This window comes from Thunnus maccoyii, chromosome 8 (genome assembly GCF_910596095.1).
Source record: "Thunnus maccoyii chromosome 8, fThuMac1.1, whole genome shotgun sequence".
Taxonomy (NCBI): Eukaryota; Metazoa; Chordata; class Actinopteri; order Scombriformes; family Scombridae; genus Thunnus; species Thunnus maccoyii.
In genome coordinates this window covers 11,832,214-11,853,704 of record NC_056540.1, presented here as the reverse complement: position 1 = coordinate 11,853,704, position 21,491 = coordinate 11,832,214, and the positions used below count along the sequence as shown (strand labels likewise).

Sequence of the window (21,491 nt, the reverse complement as noted above, 5' to 3'; positions counted from 1 at the left end):
ATTGATCCATACGCTTGTGCATAATATGTATAGTGGCATTGTGATGGATAAATTATGCTATGAACTGCAACGTTTTAATTACTTTGTTTTCTAAACCTGATTGGCTGGAAAGATGCAGCATAGAAAAGAGAGTGTGGCTGCAGCAGAGAGACGAGTTACAGTGCGTGTATGTGTGTGTGTGTGTGTGTGTGTGTGTGTGTGTGTGTGTGTGTGTGTGTGTGTGTGTGTGTGTGAGCCTTTCTGAAACACTAAAGCTCCCACCCATTTCCCCTAATTCTTTAACACTTAACATAGCAATGGAGTGAATACGGAGTAAAAGTACTGCATGACATTCCATTGAATTAAGTAATGTCCTGTACAGATTACAACCTGGACTGAATGTGGAGACCTGAATCTCTTGTTGGACAAAAACTCTGACCTTTCTGCCTCTGGTAGCAATTCAGCCTCATTTAGCACATATTCATTTAGCTTTTAAAAAGGGACATGTGTAGTCTATTTACTGGTACATTGGCCTTACATGGAAACAAGGAATCAAAAGTTCTGTTTGTTCCTCCACTAATGAATCTAGACTAAATCAAACTGACCAGAATTCTTTTTTTTTTTTGTTGCAACATCCGGTGTTTGTTTGCTTTGGCTGTTGTGGCCATGTGAACACTGATGAGTGTGATTTTAAACTGGATAACACCATAAATTTATTGCATTAAAACATTACAAATCAACACCAGATGAGCTGGCAGGGAAGGAAACAGTGATTTTGTCCAGGGTAAGCCCCTGAGATTCGTTTGCAATTATTTCTATTCCCTCATGTCTGAGTGACATTGTTGCCAGGACCTATTAAGAAGGAGGAGGCAATGTTGCCATGTAGGTGATTTGACTTTTTTGGTATGTGTAAGCGCCACTGGCTCTGTGTGCTTTCAACATGACCCAGACAGACTGACAGACAGTCAGACTGAGCCAGCTGATTGTGGTTTGGGCTTGGTCTCAGTCTGTGTATTAGTGCACCAGGGCTCCCACCATATGCTTATGATGCTGTGGGACCAAGTCTGGCACACACACACACACACACACACACACACACACACATAGATGCACACAAACAAAAAAAAGGACTCCAGGGTGCACTAGCAGCAGATGCCCTGCCCAGTCTGTGGAAGCAATTTGGACCACAGAACTATGTCGTAGTGGGACTTGTGCCATGGAGTATATTTAGTGTATATATTGGATTTGGATAGACTGTGTGAGTTTTAATGTATTAGCAGGCGCCAGACTGGCATCCAATCTTGCTAGCAAATGTGAAATCAGTGTAGTCTGCAGTACTACTGAGTGATATTGAAAAGGGTTTAGACTATTTGACTCTCTGTGTCAAATGTGGCCTTACAGTAGGCCTAGTATACATCATCAAACCATGAATGGACACACCCTGATTCTACCATGCTTTATTCATCTCCGCTTCAGACCACAACAGCCTCTGAGGTAGTTTATAAGAAATACAGATGTCTGGTTGAATGAAAATAAACAGGAAGTGCTGAAACATGAGTGTGCCTTAACTGAATTAGTCCTATACCGTATCCCAGAAGATTGGTAATCAACCCAATCGGTCTGGAGTCGCCCTCTCAAACCCGCCGTGAGTGTAATAAGAATTGCACCTCATAATCATTGAGGAACATCTACCCATCAAAACATCCACAAGCATGGTGAATAATCTCTCTTTCTCTTTCTGCCTCTTTCTCTCTGTTTATACTAAAGCGTTGCCTTTGAACAGCCCTGTGGCTGTATCCCATTACATCCAGAGGGATGTGCTGAGGGTTGGTGAGCAAGAAAGCAAAGAGGGGCCTGTGTGTGATTCTAATCAATTCAGGCCTCAGCCGGAGCAAACGCTCTCTAATAACTTCTGCCGGAGCTGTGTGGATGGATCTGACTTGAGAGGGAATGCAAACCAGATCACTTAGGAAATTCCATGGCGTTCTCTTTGCAGCAAAAGCCCCTCTTCTGAAGGAATGTGCGTTAACATTTCCCCTCAGCTCCCTGGTCTCCCACACACACAGCTGCCCTTCAGAGAGTCACGCCAGCAGAGCAGTGCCGAGCGGGCCGCTGGAGAAAAAAAAAAAGAAAGATAGACACAGCGGCTAATGGCTGCTCTCCAAGCTGTATGGGGTCCCACACATATAAACATGTCAGGAGAGGTTGGGTCAAAGGAGGGAGCGTACAGGGATGGTGATGAAGAGAGAGAGATTGAAGGGGGAAAATAGGAATAAGTAGCCTCAAGTGGGACTATAAAGAGAAAAAACACAGAGATAAGGAAAAGGAAAATCGATCTGGAGTGACAGATGTGAGGAGAGAGAGGAGGAAAATGGCAGAAGAACACAGAGAGGGAGAGTGGGAGAAGGAGGAAAGGGGTGTTGAAGGAGGAGAAGAGGCAGGGCTGAGACTTTACTTAAAGTAGACTCAAGGTGATGGATTGTCTGAGCAACTTGGCAGGACCATCCATCAGGTGAGGAAAGGTGGCAAAAAGAAAAGTTCAGACAAACACATTACACCTTTATCACCAACAATAACACTCTCACAATTACAAAAGAGGCTAAAATGATTTTATATTCTTTTGAGAAATGCTTATGATCCAGTAGTAGAAGTAGATTTTAGCCTTTTCAGTAAACTTTGTGTGACCTGTGAAGCAGAAGAAATGCACCATTAAGTAAAGTTAGCTTATCCTATGCCTGAAGGGTGATTAAGATGTTACCCTTAAAGCCTGGCAGCCATTCAAGATACATTTTTTCTATCATATGACTCAGCCACACAGTCTCCACTGTGAATGCAAACACCCAGTGCCCTCAGCCAGTCTTCATCTCAATGAGGGCCTTCAGGTTTCACTGCAAAGGATTTTAAAGATTAGTGAAATGATACAGTATCCAAGCGTTGCTCTGCAGATCTATAAATCTAAAACCAAAAACAAAAAAAAAAAAATCTAATATTTCTTAAGCCACACACTATACAAAGAACCAGATGTTACTGACATTTTATGACTCCTATGGGATCTTTGGGTAAATCATCTTTGGAGATAGTGAGTATCATAATTTTGGGATTAACATCCCTGAAGAGGGGCCAAAAGTTGTGTACATCAAATATGGATGTGACATATAACATGCATGAGTTACTGTCCTGATCAACCCCCCACACATGGGGTCAAAACCTCTGTAGGGTCTTGATATATTTTGTTCTTTCTCTTATGTCTCGAGAGGAAATCATTTTCTGTGTTTGAGTTTTATTATTCAAAAACAGCCAGGGACAGCATAAAGAAATTCTGTGGGTTTCACAGGAACTTGGTCCACATTGTTCTTGCATACTTTCCCCTTTATTTGGATTTCTCCAGCCCGGTGTGCATGGCGGGAAAACAGGTCAAGAAAGGAAAAGAGGGGGAGAACAGAACAGAGTGGGGCCCACTGGTCGCTCAACATCCCTGTGTTGAATATGAAAATATATTATAGCATAATGTGTTCAGTATGCAAGCTTGAAGGAAACCATATGAAAAGATCCCAGACAAAGAGCCTTCTGTGTTCCAACTGACCCCCCTCCCACCCCCCATCCTTCGTCTGCTTCAACTGAGAGAAAGAGAGAGGGAGAGAGAGAGGGAGGTGTGTGTGCAGAGTCGTAGGAACTGAAAAGGGGCAGTACACACTCTTACTGCCTCACACAGCCAGACCCACTGGAGCACAGGTGAGCAGCATGACTAAACCAGCACACACCAAACAGGAAGGAACATTGCTTGGAATTTTATCTGTCGTTGTGAAACTCTGATTTCTGCAGACTTGTCACTTGCAGCCTATTATATTTATCTCTACAGGGTAAGACACTATCTTTGTTTAGAGAGGTAGAGGGAGTCGGGGGGAGAATGCAGTGAACTGAAGCAGCAGAGGAGGGAAACTTTGAAAGTCTTTGTTTGAGTAGATGACAAACATCTGTGGCTGCTGTTTTTCCCTGAGTGCTGGCTGCAGACTTGCAGAGGGGGTTGGCTGGCTGTATTAGTACTGCGGTGACTGATATCTGAGCCTATTGTCCTGACTGTGTGGAGAATGCTGTGAAGCCAGGTTATAGACTTGAACTGCATGGAGTAACGTTAGAAGGTGTATCCAATTAAAGACCTGGCTGGAGACTGTATTGACTTACATATATAAGTAATTGCTTCCTGCTAACACAACAGGTGAGGCCCATTAACTGCTTTACAGGGGGGGCAACTGTAGGTTTTCTTTTGCCATATGTTACAATATATATTAGCAAATGATAGCCTTTAAGTTTTGCTGCAACTGAGGATGCACTGAAACTGTAGAATGATGTTTTGTCAAATGGCTTAATGTCTCCGCCAAAAGTCAATACAACTCTACAAATAATTCCTGCAGTACTGAATGACTTGCAGACATTTTACATTTTACAAGTGCTTGTACTTTCTTCCTTTGATCTCTAACAGTTTTCAGATTGACTACGATTGTTTTAGGCAGTACCTCCCTCTTGGCACCGGATCATACACACCTAGTTCGAGTATTTATCTTTGCCTCTTGAAGTTCTCCACCTGTGACTATGAGGGGAGGATGAGCTGCACAAGAAGCAGGCAGTTCATTACAAGGTTTTCCTCTGCATGATTCATGATTGCACTTGCAGCATTCATAAAAGCAGAAAGAGAAATAGAGAGAAAGACATTTGCGAGTTTCATGGGAGTCTGTACCTCGCAATGTTTCAGATGTCAGTCGCCAGCCAGCCAGCACAAGCTGAGGCATGTTGACTATCACAGCCTCCTGAGGAATTATGAAACAGGAATGCCAATTTTGGAGCACTACCCAAAATTATTTTGTAGTGCTCCAAGAGGCCTTGAATGGTTCTTTGTCTGAGAAAGAGAGAGAGAGAGCGAGAGAGAGAGAGAGCAAAGGTCCCTGCAGAAGCCTTCAGCATTTATGGCTGAAAGATTTTTGCCAAACTGTAAAGGATCTGGCCAAAAGCAAGAGATAGCAGATACATAGCAGCTCTGCCCCCGAGGGATTCAATCATAAAGGCTCGCCATGTCAATGTCGTGACCAGATGCCTCATTATGAGCTCTGTAACTGATACCCCCTTAAGTCTTACAGTAGGTGGAATGCACGCTCACCTGACATCTACACATCTCACATACCTCATCACATGTGCGCCCAGAGCAACTGATGATGTACATATGCCATACCTAAAGTGAAAATGCATGCAGTATATGAGTTATTAGGTGGCTGACATGCTTTCTACATGTTGGCTATTGATGCAGATGTGTAATCAATGTGCAAGACAACAGCCATAAGGGACAAATGACTGATTACAGTTTGTACTGCTGCCAAAACCATTTCTTTTGTTTGTCATCACTTTGCGAGACATGCTGCAGAGAACTGTGGGATAGATTTGCTGTCTGAGTATGAATCCATCATATGTTGATGATGTACAGGAACTCTGTGATTACACACTAAAGTGGCCTACGGGCCAGACTGTAAATGATATCCTTGGCTCTAATCATGGAGGTCAATGGGTGGCACAGGAAAACCAGGGGGGTGAGGTGAGTGGGACAGGTGGGCACTGTAAAATACCTTTTGAACTTCAAGGTAATTGGAGGGTAGAGGGGGGAAAGGAGGAGAGATGACATCAGATCTCAGGTATGGCATGTAGAAAGGATCAGTTGGAGTAGATATCACAAGTTAGTTTGGGAGAAATACAACACCCAAGCAGAGTATTAGAAAGCTGGGACAAATGAAAGAGAGAAAAAAATTGTGGCAGAAGATTTCAATGTCAATTTTGAGTGTCCTACATCTGTTCTTTGTCTGGCAGTTGGAGACTGGATCAAAACATATTTTAATCAACTCGTACAGCAGTGTTAGGACACACCCTCAACATGTGTTCACCTCTGTCCTCACTGATTACAGTAAGGAAATATTGAAACAACAAAGACACCTGTAAAAAAAAGAAAATATTGTAAAAACCATTGTATCAAAATTGCTTACACAGTAAAAACTAATCTAAAAAGACAATGTCTTTTGTCTACAAATGAGATCCAGACTGATCACACATCTGGGGGAATCAAAAAGCTGTTGTCAGTGTTTAAACAATACTAGCCTTCATCTCTTCCCTCTCGACACGATCACGCCAGAAAGCAACACTGTGGAGGATTTTTGTTTCTTTTCAGGGAGGTGGGGCATTGTTTTGTTAGGGTAGATTGTGTTCAGGGGCCAATGAGCAATCCCCCTATGGATTGTCATGACTCAGCTGTCATGTTGGCGAGTGTCTCAACAAAACACAACAAAATCTTTAAGGGCTGCAAACAAGTTTACGGTGCTTGCACACCTCAAGAAAAGATAACGATTGCTATGCCTCTAAGGAATCTCTGAAAAGGCTTTTAAAAACAAAGATTATGTGTTTGGGTCTCTGTACAGCCCTCCCACTCTTGAGTGTTAAAGTGGTGACTCACGAGACAAAACAAACGCAACTGTGATCATCTTCAAGGAGAGGCAAGTCCGATCAAGGACAAGGACGTGTGAACGCTGGTTTATCGTTACAAACTATGCCAGTTGCTCTTATTAGCTTTGAGGGTGGAACATGACACTGCTGTTCTAATGAAATGCTTTATCAGATAAGAGGGAGGGATGTGATAGATGTCATTGAAAGACATTCAATTCTTTGTTTCTCTCTTTACCTCACGCTGTATGAAATTCTTCAATCTACATTTACTTTCTCATTCGGCTGTATCACATCACACACCCTAAGGTGGAGATATAGCAAATTTTTTTGGCAGGTTTACTACAGATTTCCGACATTCAAGCCTTAATGAATTGTGACCTTCCTTCCCTCTTTGCAGACAGCTCTGGGTTTATCACGTTCAGGCTTTTATAAAGGCGTCTCCTCATTTCCTTTTCCACCCTTTTACCCTGACTGCAGTTCAAAGTGGGAGGGCTGATCTTCCATCAGAACACAGGGCTGTTACTGTCTCAAAATTGGACATGAGTTAAGATTTATGCTTTTTGTAAGTAATCCAGTGCAAATTAAAAGTACTAGATGAGCCAAGCAGACAATATTAAAATGTTCTGCAGACCACTTTATCAAAAACAGGCACCCCTTACAATTTTGTTACAAAACTGTAGACTTTCTGTGGGCACAAGGGTCAGGTCTTTTGGACTGCTTTCTTGAAGCCATCATGGATAATACTTTAAACCTTGTATAAAGCAGTGGGTTGAAACCAATGCCCTCACACAAAGGACAATGAGGGAAAAATTGAATAGGATTCTTGTACCAGCAGTTTGCCAAAGGTGTGGTTTGCCAAAATTGTGGGTAGATGTAACATCCAGCTTTTGTCATGGTAAATGTCACATTCAAATAACATAATTGAAGAAAAGTTTATTTAAATGGTTTTGACATTTGCATAACTTTAGATTTCTCTTTTTTGCAGGTGGCTCTGGACAGAACGTGGACACATGTAGCAGGATTAGATGAAGTGAAGCAGCCTTTGGTACTATAGTGTCAGATTTTCCCCTGATCAGACCTGATACCTGCATTTGTGTTACAGACTGGCTGAACAACCAGAACACACACATCAAATCTTTTCTACTATCAGTATTAATCAAAAGTACCACCAAAAAAATAAGTACTTTCCTCTTAATTGCGGTTTTGTGAACAAAGAAAAGAAAGAAATTGATTATCCTGTCCTCAGAAGCTGCATCTGGCTTTCATGTATAAGAAATAACACAGGATACTCGAATAAAACAGCTCTAATTGAACGCTTTGGAGCCCTGAATACAAACCAGTCTTTGGAATGACCTTTCCAAAGAGAAATGTTATTCCTTGCATGCACCTAACAGCAGGAAACCACCATATACACAGTTCCCCTTTCACGTCACTGTAGAGTTATGATCTCAAAGATAAAGGGCAGATCTTTTTCTTTGGAAGAAAAATAATCTGTGTGCTGGAGATTGGGACGCAGACGAAAAGCATGTTTTGGTGACCAAAATAGAAGTGAAAGAAGAGCAACGTCTGGGAAAGAAAAAAGGAGTATTAGAGAGATGCAAATAGAGAAGACTGGACTGTTTCTCAACCTTTTTTGCCAGATTTTAACAGAGCACAACAAACTTGTGCAGTTTTCATGGCATTTTTCCATGGGAACTCATCCAGGGCGCTGTGGAGCTAGCCCTCCTGGGAGGTCCTGTTAGATAGAGAATAATACTTCATGAAGACCAAAATAAGACCACACTTCTTCCGTCAAATTTCAGCTGACTACAGAAGGACATTTGGAGGGATTATTGCTGAAAACAGAGCCATGGCTGTAAGCAGTCAACTGGAAAGTTGAGTTTCTCCTTTCTTCGTCACTTTTTTGTGTTTTTTTCTTGTTCAGTTCACACCACTAAGGCTTCCATTTTCCAACTGGACCAACAGACAGCTTCAATTTATCAGGAGAGAAGACTAACTGGAACGAAACACGCACATTTCCCCCCTGCTGAGGGCTTTTGTTTCTGCTGCAGCAGAAGCATTTTACGTGGGGTAGCAATGGAGATGGAGAAGGGACATATGTCTATCAGGAGAGGGGTGAGCTGGAGTCCAGGAGGATTGAGAAAACCTCTTCAGGCAACACAAGAGGTGCACACCCCTGGGACAGAGTGCAATGCATCATGGGAAAAGACAGGATTCAACAACGAACAGATGAGCCGGAAAACAAGTAAGTGTTTGTTTATCTGGCATTTTCCGTCCTTATTCTGGGAGCCAAAGCAGCAAGGAGGTGTGTTGCTACTCTGTTACTGCATAACACAGAAATGTTGCTGTAAATACATTTCCAGTAGTGCTGCCTCAGTGTTACAGTATGGCCTTAACTGTAATATATCATCACAGCAGAAAACTTATACCTCGAATATGTGGAGAGAGGAGTAGAAAGCAAATAGAGAAAACAGATAGCCTCGCCTTCGTCAGTGCAACTTGACACAGTGAAATGCTCTATGAAACATCTGTTTCCATGCCGTAAAAAAACAGACTGCCCCAACAGAAATGGAAATGCAATCATGCATCACTGCTAAAGGGCAGTCTTAATGTACAACACAGACACTGACAATAATGTCCTACCAAACAAAACATTATGTTGTTAAATCATAATATAGAAAAACACTTAAACAATACTCAAGTGGAAATATAATTACCTCTGGGTTGTGACAGATAGATGGAGTATTCAAAGAAAGTAAAAAGCTATTGTACTGTGAGGAAGAAAAACAGAAAGGTCATGGCCATCAAATAATTGTTATGTACTGCAGTTAAGATTGTGATATACAGTAGATCTATAGCTGATGTACTTCCCATCATTCAGCGCTCACTAATTAGAGTAGTTTCCTCAAAACACAACACAAAAGCAGTACTAATAGTCGGCCTACACCTCCGCAGACCCCTTTCTTAACACACAAAAGTAACAGTCTTTTATTTCCCCCATGGGATCCACCGAGAGTTTAGGTCACATTCAGTCTGGTAAGATCCCAGGACCTCTGTTAATCCTTGTCTTTCCATACCGCTTCACACATCACCCACGGGGGCCAGCGCTGTCATCCCGCTCACCCCACAGCCATCGCCTGCAGAAAGATAACATCCGACAGGGTAATCTGACCTTTGATACACAAATGCAGAGTTAGCCCCCTGACTTAAATCCTCTCGCATGTGGGGGAGTTTTCCTGTCTACTCTCACCCACGCAGGGATGAGGGGACGGGACAGGGCGCAGAGGGATGAGGCAGAGAAAGTTAGAGGTTAACGGGGAGGAGAAAAGGTGGTTTGGGGAGGGGGGGGGGTTGACGATGTGATGTGGAGGCTCTTGCATCACTACTGAGGGCTAAATTTTGTCTCTGCTGGAGGACAGGAAATTCCTATCCTGCCCTTGCAGGTTGGAGCTTAGGGCCCAGAGGGTTCAAAGAGGGCAGACACTCTTGGGGAAAGTGCACCATAAACACACACACACTTACATGGTGATATCCAGACAGACACGGAGGGCAGCAGAGGTCAGGTACTGGAGCTCTGGAGTCTCAGTTGTCTAATCCATACACACATAAACTGGTTCCCTTTCCACTTCAATGGCTGCAACAAGGGCCAGACTTCCCTGCCACCACAGGACATTAGACAGAGATAAGCCGCTCAATACTCGCCATTGATTGGACTCCTCTCCAGGAGTGTCAAAACAAAGTGTAGTCTGTGTGCAACTTCTGAAACATCAATACTTTCTCAACAGAAGCCCTGAGCTCTTGTGTCAGAGGCATGCTGTCGTTTTTATAATCAGCAAAAAAAAAAGAGTCCATACTGGAAAAAGTGGAGTTGGAGACTGAATGACAGACGGCACAGCCTCCCTCCCTCCTCCCCCTCCCTCTCTGTGTGCCGGACTGCGGAGAAAAAGAAATCCGATCCTGTGTCTCGCTACAGAAAGGGGGTGTGAAGCGATCAGACGCAGTTAAATTGAAAACTCTTGTGGAACTACTGCAAAACTGCGGAGCTCTGAATTTGACATAAAAAGGTAAGAGATAAGGCAGGAAAACTCTCTCAGGAAACTTTGGGAAGACTTTAGGGTATTTTATAGTCTCGGATTAAAACTGAGTTTCAACTTGTGTTTGACTTTTTTTAATGAAGAAATGTGACTTATTAGTAGCTTTGTGTTATTTTTTTCTGATAGAAGACGTCGGATATAGTCCATAAACTTAAGATAATTTTTTCCTCACAACTAAAAAAGTTGTAACTGACGTCCATTGAGCTTATAACACTCTAACTAAAAAAAAAAAAGAAAAATGAAAATAAAAAGAATGAATCTCTTCAAAATAGCTCTATTTCCACTCATTCGTTGTTAATTAACATCTTAATTAGCGTACATATCACTGTGAATGCTGTCATTTAGATTATAACCAAAGATTTCCATAAATGACTGTAAAATTCACCGGAAAACTTTGACTAAATGACTAACACAGAAGTCCACACATGTCATTTGTTTTCGGGTAGATGCTCACTATTTGAGTCATGGTATTAATCACTGATGGGATTTGCACCTGCGTGTTACTTGAGAACCAGTCTGGCTCCCACTAGAGGTAGATGTTAGCATGAGGACTTTTCATTTCAAGCCTTACTGCTCTGCTGTATTCAGGTAGCTGAAATTATAAAAAAGTAAATAGCTAATAAAACTCGTTATTTGGGAGCTGTGGAGGTGTTCCCATCCATATTGAAAACCTTGATAAAAGGCACTGAATATACAGTAAGTACCTGTGTGATAGGTTGGCTCATTTCTCTGCAGCAGTCTATAAAAGAAAGTGATTTATGCTCATGCCAATACCGCTGAGAGGACTGCTTGTTTAAAAGGCTGTGTGATAATGCTTTTTTCCTTGTTATATTGTTATCACAAATATGTAATGTGGTTGATGTATCTCCCTCTTATAGTGTCTCATTCTGTCTTTACTCTAATGAATACATCAAATGTGTCAGGCTGATTGATTTAACACAGTGGATTCTCCTGACATTGATGTATTTCCTTGCAAACACACCCACCTTCATCACCAAAGGGTATAATTTCATGCTTGTAAATGCACTACGGATGTTTATACCCTAAATGCACCTAATAGTCCTTCTTTATAGATTTAAAAACAAACATATGCTTGAACTTTAGGTGGGTTTAAGTAAAAGGAACTCAAGGGTATCCTACAATGATTTAATTCAATTGCTGTGAGGGCAGACTTTAAGTCTGTAAAATCAACGACAGATGCATATTATGCCTTTTTGCTGGGGGACTGATCATGCTAGCTTTAGTTTCTATGCCAGGAAAAAATTGCATGGAGAATGAGCTCTATACGACAGCTTTACGAGTGATTGATTTATGCATAATTATTTTGATTGGCACATGATTACTTTAAATAGTGTAGCTGTCTGGATCCATCACATTATTAAATGAAGAAAGAGTCATGGCTGTGCCAGCTGCCGTAGAAAACTCCTGGAGGGACATTAAATATCTTCCACCAGTCAGAATTACATGAATTAGATGAATAACCTACCAGATGTGTCACCACAATGTGTTATTCTCCTTTAAAACTGAAATGTTCTTCAGAGAATCCAGGACTTTGGGTTCTTATTCATTAAAAAAAAGCAAAGATGTAGCTTTAATTTTCCTTTCATGAACTTTGAAGCATGATGTAATCACTATATTTAAGATGGGAACACTTGATTGTACATTATGTTTATAGACAGCAGTCGAAAGATGTCATTTTTGGAAGCTGTAGATTGTTAAAATGGTCTATTAAGGGTTTGAGCTTCAGTATTGCACACATTAACTACAGAGAGAAACCAAAGGCATGTTGGAAGCTCGAGCAGGGAGTTTTCTCAGCAGTGGAGGAATGCTCAGGGAGGGACTACTGCAGATGGCAGAGGAAATAGCTCTGCTGCCTGGAATGGAGCTCTTAAGCTCAGAAAACAAACTGTCAATTTTAACATAGACATGTTTCATCACATAATTTCAGAGTAATCAGCGAAACTGCAAAATCAGTGTATGACATGATTGACAAGAATTTATTTTGGTGCTGTAGCAGGCACTGACCTAGTTCTTTTTTATTAACTTAAATCAACAAGCTTTTATATCTTTCTTATTAAAATGTTTATTTGAAAATGTTTCTCCGCCTAAGCCTGTTACTTCTTTGTCTGCAGCTCCGGTCTGCTGAGTAAAGTGTCCACAAAGCCCGTATTTTTCCTCGCTAGATTGGTTGGAATCAAAAGTACAGCAAAGAACAATCAAAACCATATGGTGCAGAAACAATTATGTGGGTTTTAAAGAGAATATTGAATCCTAGACTTGTTAAAAATGAGTCCCCGCTGGTTCTCTCTTTTTGTTAAAGCAGTCTGGTGAGCTTTAATTAGATGTTGAGGGAGTTGTCTTTGTTTAAATAGTAGATGTAGTCTCCCAAAGTGATCTCTTTTATTATTAAACATCTCTGAAGAAGACAACATTTCACTGACCAGACTGTTCCCTTTCTTTCTGTCTGTTTCCCTCCAGACCTGACCAGGAGTGCCAGTTTATCAGAGAAGGAGCTGAAGGAGGCTCGTGTCAGGAGTCAGATCATCGCTGCTCAACTCACCATCCCTTCCAACTCCAGCTCCAGAGGCGTGCAGCTCTTCAACCGACGCAAACAGAGAGTCAATGCGTTTACGCTAGAGAGCTGTGGAGAGGGGTCAACGGAGGACAGAGCAGAGAATGTGAAAACCGACCCCTTGTCTAACAAACTGACATGGGCAGAGAGGAGTAGTGAGGAAAGGGATAGAGACCTGAACTATAAGAACAGCACTACCAAGCCACTCTTGGCGCCACCTGGGAGGGTACATACAGTAGGTGATATCATGGATGAACCAGGTAAGCATTTCCACAAGGAAGACGACATCGAGGACAGCGTTATCCAAGAGAGACATTTCCTCCCTGTAAAGGAAGTAGAAGAGCAGGATGAAGAGGAAAGAGATGAAATCCACCAGGAGCTTGAGGGCAAAATCAAGGATGAGATTGCCCCTGGAAGTAATAATACTGATCCAGTTCTGATGCGACTTGCTGAAGGGGAAGCAGAGATAAATGGGGGCCACACAGGGCCGGTTCCCCCCGGAAAGTTTCTTAATGGCTGCCATAGTACCTCTGGACCTGAGAGGGTGTCTGTTTCTACATCCAAGCAGGCAACTGGCATCGTCAATCGAACTGCCAGGCCTTTCTTTTCGCCGCCGACAGTCCAGTCTCCAGAGACAGTCAGCCCTGTCAATGACATCCCCCCTCCTCCTTCTTATGCTACTCCTCCTCTCCCTACTTTCACTGCTCCCCAGCCTGTGGCATTCTCACCCCCAAATCCACCTCCGTCATACCCCACACCTCCTCTACCAGCCTTCACAAACCAACCCCAGCAGACCTACTACTCCAATCCACCTCCAATGTCTCCTGTGATGTCTCCTTCCTCCCCTCCACCATCCCAGTTCCCTGTTTCTTCTGGATCTCAGTATGTTGCTTCAAACTCACCCATGCCTCATTATGGCCCTCCCACAGCCCCAAAGCCCTCCACCTTTGTCCCTCAGCCCACCGGAGAGAGGAAGCCAACTAAAACTGGAATACTTGAGGAGAGCGCTGCCAAAAGGTCAAATAGAAAGTCAATGTTCACATTCAAAGAGAAGCCAGTAGTAGCTCCGAACCCTGAGCTGCTCTCTCTGGTGCAGGGGTTGGATGAAAGGAAGAAACATGGACATAAATCTGTGCCTGAGCCAGCATCAGAGGAGGAGTTACTAGCTCTGGGTGCAGAGGCCTCCAACTTCCTCGCCAAGGAAGAAGACAGAGCTGAGGAAGCAAAAGCTCCAGAGTGGACCTCCTGCCTCAAGAGCTCCAGGACCCGACCCAGGGCAGAACATAGGCCAGAGCAGACCCTTAACAATGCATCAGGAAAGGGGGCTGAGCTGTTTGCCAAGCGTCAGTCCAGAATGGAGAAATATGTTGTTGAGCATCAGAACACAGAGCAAATTAGGTCTCCTTCTCCAACAATGTCTCTGCCACCATCTTGGGTGTACCCATCAAACATGCCCGGTAGGGTCAAAGCCATCGCTAGAAACTCTGATGTGAGCGCTCAGGTTTCACAAAACCTAAAGGCCCAACAAACAGTCAAGCCAAAACCGAGGCCAAATGCACCAGCACCAGAGCCAGTTCCAGAGCAGCCTCCTTTGGAGAATGGTTGCTCCAAGATGGAGATGGACCTCTCAAGGCACCGGCCTTACCAGCTTAACTCTTCCCTCTTCATCCTTAATCCAGTCAAGGACCCCATTAGTACCCTACCCAGAGGAGCACCACAGGCCAAGAACCTGATGTCCCCCCAGTCTTTGTCCAGACATAATTCCTTACCTAACAACCCTCCCTCTCACTTTGGTACCCGGTGCATGTCTCCCCAGCTGCCTCTTAGCCCCACAAGAGGAGCAGAATATCCATCAAATTCAGCCTCTGGGCATCCAAGGATCAGTTCTCCCATGTCTGCCTTTTCTCCAGGGCGTGTGTCCTCTCCTCGGTCGGGGGTCCAGTCACCAAGGCCCACATTTTCTGCCAAGAAGGCAGGGATTGAACCACAGGTGTGGAGACCCTCTCTGTATTATTTTTAGGAAGTTTGTTCACAGCAGAGAGATTAGATCTTTTGTATAGTTTACACACACGGTTGTTGAAACTAACTTTAGAGGGCTTAAAATTTACAATTTACTGTGCTTTCTTCTTAAACTTGTGCCTTCTTCTTCTTCTTGTGCCTTCTTCTTCTTCTTGTGCCTCTGCTTTCATTATACTACTATACTATTAGAGAGGAATCATTTTATGTGTGAAATGTTTTAATCCTCACTTGTATCATAAAACAATTGTTCTACATTACCAGGTACATACTTGCACCAGAATACACCAGAAATGGTCTATTTAATGTTAATTAAACATACATTATAATCAATATCTTCACATATTATGTACATTTAAATGTAAATGTTGTTTATTTTCCATGGTTACAAACACCCAAAAACTATTAAGTACCCTCAGTGAAAATACAAATGTGCCTTGATGTAATCAGATGAGTTGCCATACTCAAAGCCACTAGGACCATCAGCACTTAAATACTTCCATATCCAATATGTTTTAAGATATGATGAAAAACAACCTCACCGTTTTTCCACTTTGTCTCTCAATTCTGTGGCCACCAGGGTGATGCTGCTTCACAAAGCACTTTAACAGATGGTCTGGCATCTGCTTTATGATTTATGATTTGCAATTTAATGCTGCTCACTGACATGAAAGTTGCAGCGAGAGAACCCTTTTTATGTCTTTAAGTCTTCAGGGTAATTTACTCTGCTTTCCAGCATTTTCTAGCTAAATATATGCTGTGTACCTGGAATCTTTGATGTTTCAAATTTGCAGACTGCTTACCAATTCACATCTTGAACCTGCATATATATTGTTTTCGTGACTTAAAGCAGTCATTTCAGAAGTATTTTTCACACATCATCAATCACTGTTGTTTCAGACTACAGGGTTTGTGTCTGTTTCATTTCATAAACCTTGATTCACTGTGTGTTATGATTTTTTTTGTTTTAATTGAATCTTTCCTCCTCTGATTAAAGCTTTACGCTAACACTCTGCTGTGACCTCTTTCTCCTTTTTCTCATTTCCTGACTTCTTTCAGTCATTAATTTCACTGCTTAGTGTTTGTTATTCACTTTTCTACCTCTCTTGCAAGCACTACAAACACTTGATCACGCTAATAAATTTTATGCCTCTGTTAAGTATGCAGACAATTTCACAACAGGAGGCAGATCTATTTAGTAACACAGTATATGACATTTAAAGTTAAAAAATAATTATTTCAGCTGGCCATTGCAATATATTTTACTCTTCTACAAGTATCTGAGTTATGTCTGTGCATGTTAAGACCCGACCTTTGGCACTGTTTATCGTCAAGGGCTCAGACGTTCAGACAAACGCAATGACCTTTGACCTCAACGTTGTTTCTTTCAAAGACATCCTAATATATGACCAGTAACATACTTTTTAGAGCTAAAAGACTGATCTTAGAAGTTCAGTCTGTAACACTAAAGACTTGTCTTCATATAATTATCACGTTCAGAGATAGTTTGTTCTTAATTAGTGTGTGTGTAAGATGGAATGCTGACCTTCCTTCAGTCAAGTAACTTCATATCCTTGTGAAGGTTAATCACCTCAGGAAATCCAGATGACAGTAACCTGAGAGAGACACTAAAGACTAGGGCTATATGTGCTGGTGGCCAGGGTTATTGCAGATACACACACAAAGAAGGGAAGACACAGAGATGACCTGGATGCCTCTTGGGCTCATATAAATATTTTTTTTATCAAAATACATTCACTTAGTAAGGAATAAGTCTCTAATAGGTTACAATTTGTCTTTTGTGATTTTATACAGAAACACCTTGTAATGGTTAAGTTAGAATTGTTGAAGCATATTTGAATTCTGTTATTTGCGTTGTTTGTATGTTTCTCTCCAAGACTCTAAAAAACAATATTTGTCATGGTCCAACAGACACCAAAGGAGTCCACCCCAGCTGAAGCCCCCAGTGAGACTCCCACACCAACTAGGACACCCAACCTCACCAGGCGCTTCAGCAGCCCAGAGGGTCCCGCCACTGCAACCTGGACTTCCAGCCTCCAAACCAACCGCCCCTCTGCCAACATCTCCAGCCGCTCAGTCACCTCCCCTGTTTCCACTCCCAGAGGTATAAGATGCCAATCCCCTATGAGTCAGAATATTCAGCTTTCCACTGTTAACTCAATTTCCACATCCAGACCATCCCAGACATTTACAGCCACCTCTCAACGCTCTCCATCTTGGGGTTCAAGATGTCAGTCCCCAATGGTTAGCCAGAACACCCAGTCCTCCACCATCTCCTCTGTTCCTGGTTTCAGGCCTCCCCAAACGTCTACTTCTCATTCTCCTGCATGGGGTTCAAGATGCCAGTCCCCAGTTGTAAGCCAGCATGCCCAATCTTCCACTGTCTCCCACATTCCCACATCCAGATCCGCTCAAACATCTACAGCCGTCTCCCCACCTTGGGGTTCAAGATGTCAGTCCCCAATGGTGAGCCAGAGTACCCAGTCTGTCACCATGTCCTCAGTTTCTACTTCCAGACCTTTCCAAACTTCTACAAATACCTCTCCTCTTTCTCCTCCTTGGGGTTCAAGATGCCAATCGCCAAAGGTAAACCAGAATACCCAGTCCTCCACTGTTTCCATTTCCACACCCAGATCCTCCCAAACACCTACAGCCACCTCTCCTGCCCATCTTCCTTGGAGCTCACGTTCCCAGTCTCCTGCACCTTTACAGACCAGTTTATCCTTCAACACTGCTAAACCTCTGTACACACCCTCTGCCAGCTCTCCTGTTCCCACACCCAAAGACAGTCGCTGCATGTCCCCAGTTGTTAATAATCTAGACTCTAAGGCCAACCATCGCATCCTGGCGAAAAACATCATCAATGCAGCCAAACGTAAAAACAGCCCTTCCCCTGGTGCACTGAGCAGTCACAGCCTTCCCATCTCACCTCTGGGAAATTCCCACCATGGCTATGACTGTCACAAACCACCCATCAGCCCTTACCAGTCACGGCCATTGGGGGCCCAGTCCCCTACCTTCACCAGTCCTCCACCCACCCCAACACAGAGGATCTGCTCTCCCGTGAGGCTCTACAACACACGCTCCCTCACCGACTCTGATGCCTCAGTTGAGTCAGAGGACTCGGGCCTCCGGTCACCCGGCCTGCACTCCTACAACACCTGTCCCCGTGGCTGGGGTGGCAGCCTTAGGGTGAAGAGAAGCACTGTTTCCACTGACCTGTGAGGGTGCTACTCAATGGCAATACGCGCATGATTATGGTTTTCATAGACTTACTCCCCTGTGGCATTTGATCAACCAATAAACAACATCCTGATGGAATTAATCAGACTTATATGAGATAATTTACCTTTCTGTCACTTTGAATACAAATCCTGGACAATGGTAAATGTTGTATCAAGTAGTATTAGTAGTTTATAGGACTCACATTCATTTATGGACTGACAAGAACAAGCTTTTTGCATAACACAGTTGCTGTGGCTTGTACGCTTCTTGCATACCAAAAATGCAAAGTCTCAAAATAACCAAAGATATTTGAAATCATTTAAGATGAATGTTATACTCTTTACACCTTCACAACAAACATACTTTCACTATTCCTGTTCAATAGTGTTTTTTAAAATGTTATTCATGATATATCACTGTGTTTGCTGGTCTTACATGAGTCAAAATGGGAAGAGACTTTTAAATTTTAAGGCTTAGGAGGGACCCATGAAATGAGAAATGTGTAAATATATAGTTCATTGGAATGTTCAGTACTTTGATTAAGGCATTCTCACTGTGCTGTATTAGTAAAGGATCAAATTAAACTATACAATAGATTCATAGTGAATATAGATTTAGAACATACTGGGGAAAATCATTTTTCCGTTAAATTTTTGCAACACAGTGGTAGGTGAGGCACATGTTATTCACATTATCACACATGGTCAAAGTATTCACCACAGTTTATTACCCATTTTATTCAATGGAAAATAAATCATATGCAGAATTATCGCAGTGCAATAATCAATTTAACATAGTGTATATATGCTGCTTTATGTACCACATTTGCTAAAATGAATGTAAGGTTTACAGACAGATTGACAGAGAATGACAGAAAAAAGGGAGTGTTGAGTATGAAGAGTTATGTAGGGGCTTGATGGGGCATTGGCACACCTATTTAACCAAACACTGTTTCCATGTTTAAGAATAAAAAAAAGATTTGATAGTTTTTGCTCATTTTTAAAACATTGCTGGAGGGTGAGATGTTGGTGCAGTGGTTATCATGTCACCTCACAGCCAGAGGGTTCTGGATTTGAACCCACCAGCCGGCTGGGGCCTTTCTGTATGAAGTTTTGCATCTTCTCCCTGTGCCTGTGTGGGTTCTCTCTGGGTACCCCAGCTTCCTCCCACAGACATGCAGGTTAGGTTAATTGGAGACTCTAAATTGCCCGTAGGTGTGAATGTGAGTGTGAACGGTTGTCTGTCTCTATACTATATGTTAGCCCTGTGATTGACTGTCCAGGGTGTACCCCGCCTCTCGCCCAATATTGCTGAGATTTGCTCCAGCTCCCAGCGACCCTCTGGAGAATAAGCGGTAAAGAAAATGGATGGATGGATGTTGGTGAACAATTTAATGAATGTAAGGTTAATGAACAAACAATAATTTAATGAACAAATGTCAGCTGTTAACATGTGATTGTAATATTCATATTGGACATTGATGTATGCCTACATTTGTTTTGCTGATCACAAACTGTCATTCTTTTTTATATCAGTAATGTCTTTATAAGAAACAGAATTGCATATAAGTGCCTGTTTGGATGTGGTTTAGAAGCAAGTTTGTATGTCACACAAGTAGAGAAGGTAAAACAAGACATTGTTGTTAAACTTTCGTGGAAAAAAGGTTAGAAGAATGTGGAGCGATTTGAAATATTCTAGTAAGTGTTTGTGAAAAAGGATCAGAGGAATGGATTGTATTTAAAATACGTGCATAACTCTAATGTACATTCTCTTAAACTTCTGAAGTTTCATTTTATACTTGATTTGCACTTCTGTTCATTCCATTTCAATGGCTAAGTTGGCGTTCTTTAAAACTTGATTTTCTCAAGTGTCATTCACAATACAACCAGCAAATAAACATCCATACCATAAAAATCAGACCATTCCTGCACAACGCAACATGTTGACAAGATGGACCCACATTGGCTGTATATCTGATAGCTGCCTTAGAACCACAACTGGTTTTCTGTTTCAAAGCCATTTTTACACCATTCTCATCTTGCCTAGTCCTGTGCAGTACACACAACAGATCATCCCTTCGTTCCCTGACATGCAGGCCAGCATCAGCACATTTCTAAATATTTACTTCTGTGTGTGTTATGAGTGACAGGGACACCTGCTACACGGTGACCTGGCTCCTTAAGCAGGATTAAGACTATCACTGTCATGGATTGGTTTCAACCTGGTTCACCTCCAGGCAGGTCAAACATTGCTGACACCCTCAAACACAGAGAAGAATCATTTCATTTTTTAATTTTTGCAAGCAGTTTTGTTTTTGGGTCTGTGGCTATTTTTAATACAATTTCATAACTGCATGACATTTGAAAACGAATGCAAAATAAAAAGTGATGACACACCAATTTAAATGAGTTATAATTTGTGAATTATTTCATTATTTTCCTCCATAAAACTTTTTTTTCTGAAAATAGTGGTATAACTGAAAATAATCACATCTTTAGTTGTATATTCCCCTTTTGTAAATAAACCTAATTAAATCTCCAGTGGGTAAGTCATGGCATCCACAAATATTCACATAGCACACCCATTTATATAGTGTTTGTTAAATTAGTCTTTTATTATTTTATTGATTTATTCTTATTGCAGACTTGGAGTATTACCATACGACAAATATAAGACAAAAGGAATGTTGTTTGTACTACTTAAACAAGGATTCATATTTCATCTAGTCCTTACATAACCCCTTTAGGCCCTTAAACAGATCCTCCATAAGAATTATATGATCATCTAGCTGGTATATTTTAATGCAATTTTAAAGCAAATTCATAATCTGATAATCTAATACAACTATTTTAAATCTCTGTAATAGCAAAATAATAACTAGAGAACTAAAATAATTAGCATTGATATATAATTTACATGTATCCCCCTACGAATGTATCTCTACCCCTAGCTTTTATACTGCTTACCATTTAAATATGCTCACAAGTTTTTTTTTTATTGGCGATGGCCCATGTACATGTGCTGAGCTTTACTGCCAGTGCAACATACACATATTTGCGGTGGTGGTTAATGGGGGTGAAATGTCCCGAACAGCAACACCTCGGGGT

At 42.0% G+C, this 21,491-nt stretch overlaps 1 protein-coding gene across 1 annotated transcript; it reads left to right on the top strand.

Annotated features, from left to right (window-relative positions):
- Nucleotides 1-3,646: 3,646 nt before the first annotated feature.
- Nucleotides 3,647-20,789, top strand: LOC121902029 (mucin-2). Its single transcript, XM_042419196.1, has 4 exons — nt 3,647-3,711; nt 7,442-8,701; nt 13,029-15,112; nt 17,071-20,789. The coding sequence occupies exons 2-4, from the start codon at nt 8,533-8,535 to the stop codon at nt 18,382-18,384; spliced, it is 3,567 nt and encodes a 1,188-aa protein (XP_042275130.1). The 5' UTR covers nt 3,647-3,711; nt 7,442-8,532; the 3' UTR covers nt 18,385-20,789.
- Nucleotides 20,790-21,491: the final 702 nt, after the last annotated feature.